Raw genomic sequence first — 4118 nt, 5'->3', positions numbered from 1 at the left:
GTGAAGTTGAACATCTTATCTGGCCACCACAGTCCCCTAATCTCAATATTATTGAACATTTATGGTGCATTTTAGAAAAACAATTAAGGAGTTGATATCCTCCACCATCATCACTACAAGAACTGGAGACTGTTTTAGCTGAAGAATGGACAAAAATTCCTTTGGAAACAATTCAAACTTTGTACAAATCCATACCTCATAGAATTCAAGCTGTAATTACTGTCAAAGGTGGTCCTACCCGATATTAAAATAAATTTGTTTGAAATTTTAAGGTGTTTCCATTATTTTGTCCAACCCCTGTATTTTATCAACCCCAAAAGGATGAAAGGCAAAGTCAATCCCATTAGAATTTGAACACAGAATGTAAAGATAGACAAAATGCCACAAAGCATTATGTCCAGCATGTTAACAATTCGGTCAGCTCACCACCTTGTACAGGATTACAATAATAATGTGATAGTGAATGGGCATATGTGATGTAGTGGAAGCGTCTATTTATGCAGGCAAGGAGTAAAATGGTGTAATTGAGGAATATATTTCTTGCTTGTATCACTTACCATTAACTAATATTTCACTAGAACATGCTCCATCTGCAGTCTTTGAAGTCTTGCATGAAGTCTGTTGATGTTTCCAGTCATCTTTTTGACAAACATCAGAACAATATTCCACATTGTTGCAGTGGAAACATTTTTTCAATGCTACATCTGACTTTTTACACCTGGCACATTGACCTGTTGGGGGAGAGATAAAATGGAACATACCAAACACTTCTTATTTCTTTATTGCCCACAAGGGGCTAAACATAGAGGGGGCAAACAAGGACAGACAAAGGGATTAAGTCGACTACATCGACCCCAGTGCGTAACTGGTACTTAATTCATCGACCCCGAAAGGATGAAAGGCAAAGTCGACCTGGGCGGAATTTGAACTCAGAACGTAACGGCAGACGAAATACCGCTAAGCATTTTGCCCGGCGTGCTAATGTTTCTGCCAGCTCACCTACCAAACACTTCTACCACATATATGATAATGTACTTATTTTATCAACATCGAAAGGATGAAAGGCAAAGACGACTTCACTGGCATTTGAACTCAGAACATAAAGGCTGAAGAAATTCTGCTCACTGAAATAATATTCATCATGCAGGTTGTTCAGCAAACAAAGACACTGAAACCATCATCATCACATTTTCTTCATAAGTCCTGTGACAATAAGGTAAGTGATGACAGTGACAGGTAGAGGATGTTACCTACTGGAAGTCTGAAGCATTTACCATGTACACAGGTAGCCATAGACTGATAGTCATTTTCCACAGACCTGGGGCAGATGTGAATTTCAATTTAGCTGTGTCTTGCTGAACTTTCATTCATCGAAGCACCAAGAGAGATCATACACGCAATAGTGGTGAAATGGAGGTATATATTTGTGTAGAGGAGTCTACAATAGTGCAGATAGGAAATACATTTCTTGCTTGTGTCACTCACCCTTTTTAACAGTACTTTCACCATCTTCAGTCTTTGAAGTCTTGCATGAAATCTTATGATGTTTCCAGGCAGCTGTTTGACAAACTTTGGAATAATATTCTACAATGTTGCAGCCAGAACATTTTTTCAACACTGCATCTGCCATTTTTTACCTGGCACATTGACTTGTTTGGGAGATGCAAAACAAGAAAATTCCAAGTACTTCTATATGTTGTCTTTCTCTTTCTTAAAATAGTAAGGTGAGATGAGGAAACTAGACAGCTCTTTCTACCAGGTTGACTAACCATGTAAAAGCTCCCACTTTAGCTTGTATAGTAGAGGTATAATGATACTGTACTACGATAGCATGGCACATTGGGATATAGTCTTCTACAATTATCATGGGTCAACCAATGCCTTGTGAGTGGATTTGGTAGATGAAAACTGAAAGAAGCCAGTAGCACACACACACACACACATGCTTCTGTCTGTGTGTCTCTATGTGTTTGGGTCTGTCCTTGACTGACATTTGACAACTGATGTTGGTTTGTTTAGGTCCCTGTAATTTGGCAGTTCAGCAAAACAGACCAACAAAAATTAAAAAAATAAAAAACTACCTGACTAATGTACTGGGGTCAAGCTGTTTAACAACAAAGCAGTGCCCACAGCACTGCCACAGTGCAATGGCTGAAGCAAGTAAAAGGTGAAAGCTAAAGGATAAGAGAGGGTGCTGAAAAGTATATTGCTTCGGGTAAAAGAAAATACAGAAAGATCAGTTAATTTCATTCAACACATTCCCCTCTCAGATTAACAGACTTATTGCAGTGATCCTTCAGTTTTTCCCAAGTCCTGTAAAAGAACTCAGAAGGTTGGATCACCAACGAGGCCTTTTGCGATACCCTTAAAGGCAAGAACTTTTCAGAGGAAATAGAGGATTTTCTCATGATCTCACTCAATTAAAAAGAAATACGAGGTGATATCAAAAAGTTCCCAGATTAGTTATGTTTAATGAAAAATAACTTATTCACCCAAGTTTTAACATCATCTCCTTCAAAATAGACTCCTTGCACAGCAATATACTGGTCCCAGCATTCCTGCCACTTTTGGAATTTGACCTGAAAGTCGTTTTCCATAAGCAAGTTAAGGACCTTCTGCGATTCGCTCTTGATCTCAACAACAGTGTTAGAATGGTGACCTTTAAGTTACATTTTCATCTTGGGGAAGAAATGGAAGTCCACGGGTGCTAAATCTAGCAAATAGGGTGAGTGTGGAAGTGATACCATGTTGTGTTTGGTGAGAAACTCACAAGTGAAGAGAGTTTGATGACAGAGCACACTGTCATCATGAAAAATCTAATTCTTCACACTCCACAGATCTGGTCACTTTTGCCAGATGTCCTCCCTCAAACACTTCAAAACATTGTTGAAGGTCCTCTGAGGATACTCATGCACAAGCTAATGAATTTTCTCCACATTTCCAGGGGACACCTTCATGGCAGGCCTTCCAGATGGCTCATCACCTTCCAGATCACTCATCGTCTTCCAGATGGCTCATCACCTTCCAGCTTGTTCATCGTCTTCCAGGGATATTCTTCTGCTTTTGAAGACGTGTGCCACTTGAAATATTACGTATGACACATTGCCTCATTACTGTAAGCTTGCTAAAACATGCTCAATGTCTCTGTAACAGACTTCCTAAGTTTAACACAAAATTTCATATTGGTTCTTTGTTCCAGCTTTTTGTCCATGGCAAAATTCACAGACCACAACATACATATGATCATAAAAACACAAATTTCAGAACTTGTGAAATCAATACAGCAATGTCACTTGGCACACTGCCTCATGAAGGTTGTTAGCTCTCACTGCACATGCAACCATGTGCTGCCATAAGTTGGTGTGTGACAGAACTAGACCAGGAATTTTTTGATACCACCCCATAATATATTTCTTATTTCTGTAACTCACTTTTAACTGATTTTTCACTGGGGGAGTGGTCATCAGCTTCTGCTTTTGAAGCCTTGCATGAAGTTTTGTGATCTTTCCAATGAGCACTTTCACATTCTTTAGAACAATATTCCACACTGTGACAGCCTGAACATTTTTTCATTGACCTGGTACAATTGGCACATTCACCTGTTTGAGAGATAAGAAAAACAAAAATATCAAACGCACCAACAAACTTTTACTTTAAGAGTTTATGTTGCTAATGTGAGAAAGGATTTTGTCATAGTTGATAAGATACTGCAGCTATTAATGCCTTAATCATACTTACCACCATGTAACATTTTTCATGAGACTACATAAAAGATTCTAAAAAATTTATACTACAAAATGGTTTTAAGATAGGGAGATTCTATTCCCCTATTGTTTACTGTTCCCAATCTGTTTTAGAATATTCTTGAAAAAATGTTTAACTGAGATTTAAAATCAATTTGCAGACAACAGAGTACTCAGGTGAGAGATTTGAGTGAACTTCAAATTATGTTAAGATGACTTAATATAGAATGTAAAAGTAATAAGTTTAAGAATGAACATTAAAAAGAACATGAAATAAAGTTCAAGTAAGAGATGAAATACTCAATATTAAAGTTAAAGAAAAATTCTTTTAAAGAGCAAACATTATTGTAGCTTCAGTAAGATTACAGCAAAAAA

General features: G+C 37.6%; 1 protein-coding gene across 1 annotated transcript in view; it reads right to left on the bottom strand.

Annotated features, from left to right (window-relative positions):
- The window catches only part of LOC106875397 (uncharacterized), a 20354-nt gene that overhangs the window by 9994 nt on the left and 6242 nt on the right, over positions 1 to 4118 (bottom strand). The window contains exon 4 of the mRNA XM_052974637.1: positions 558 to 731. Coding sequence (XP_052830597.1) covers positions 558 to 731 — 174 coding nt within the window. The remainder of the gene's footprint in view (positions 1 to 557; positions 732 to 4118) is intronic.

This window comes from Octopus bimaculoides, chromosome 19 (genome assembly GCF_001194135.2).
Source record: "Octopus bimaculoides isolate UCB-OBI-ISO-001 chromosome 19, ASM119413v2, whole genome shotgun sequence".
Taxonomy (NCBI): Eukaryota; Metazoa; Mollusca; class Cephalopoda; order Octopoda; family Octopodidae; genus Octopus; species Octopus bimaculoides.
The sequence above is the reverse complement of the archived record's forward strand: the minus strand, read 5'-3'. Positions and strand labels throughout refer to the sequence as shown.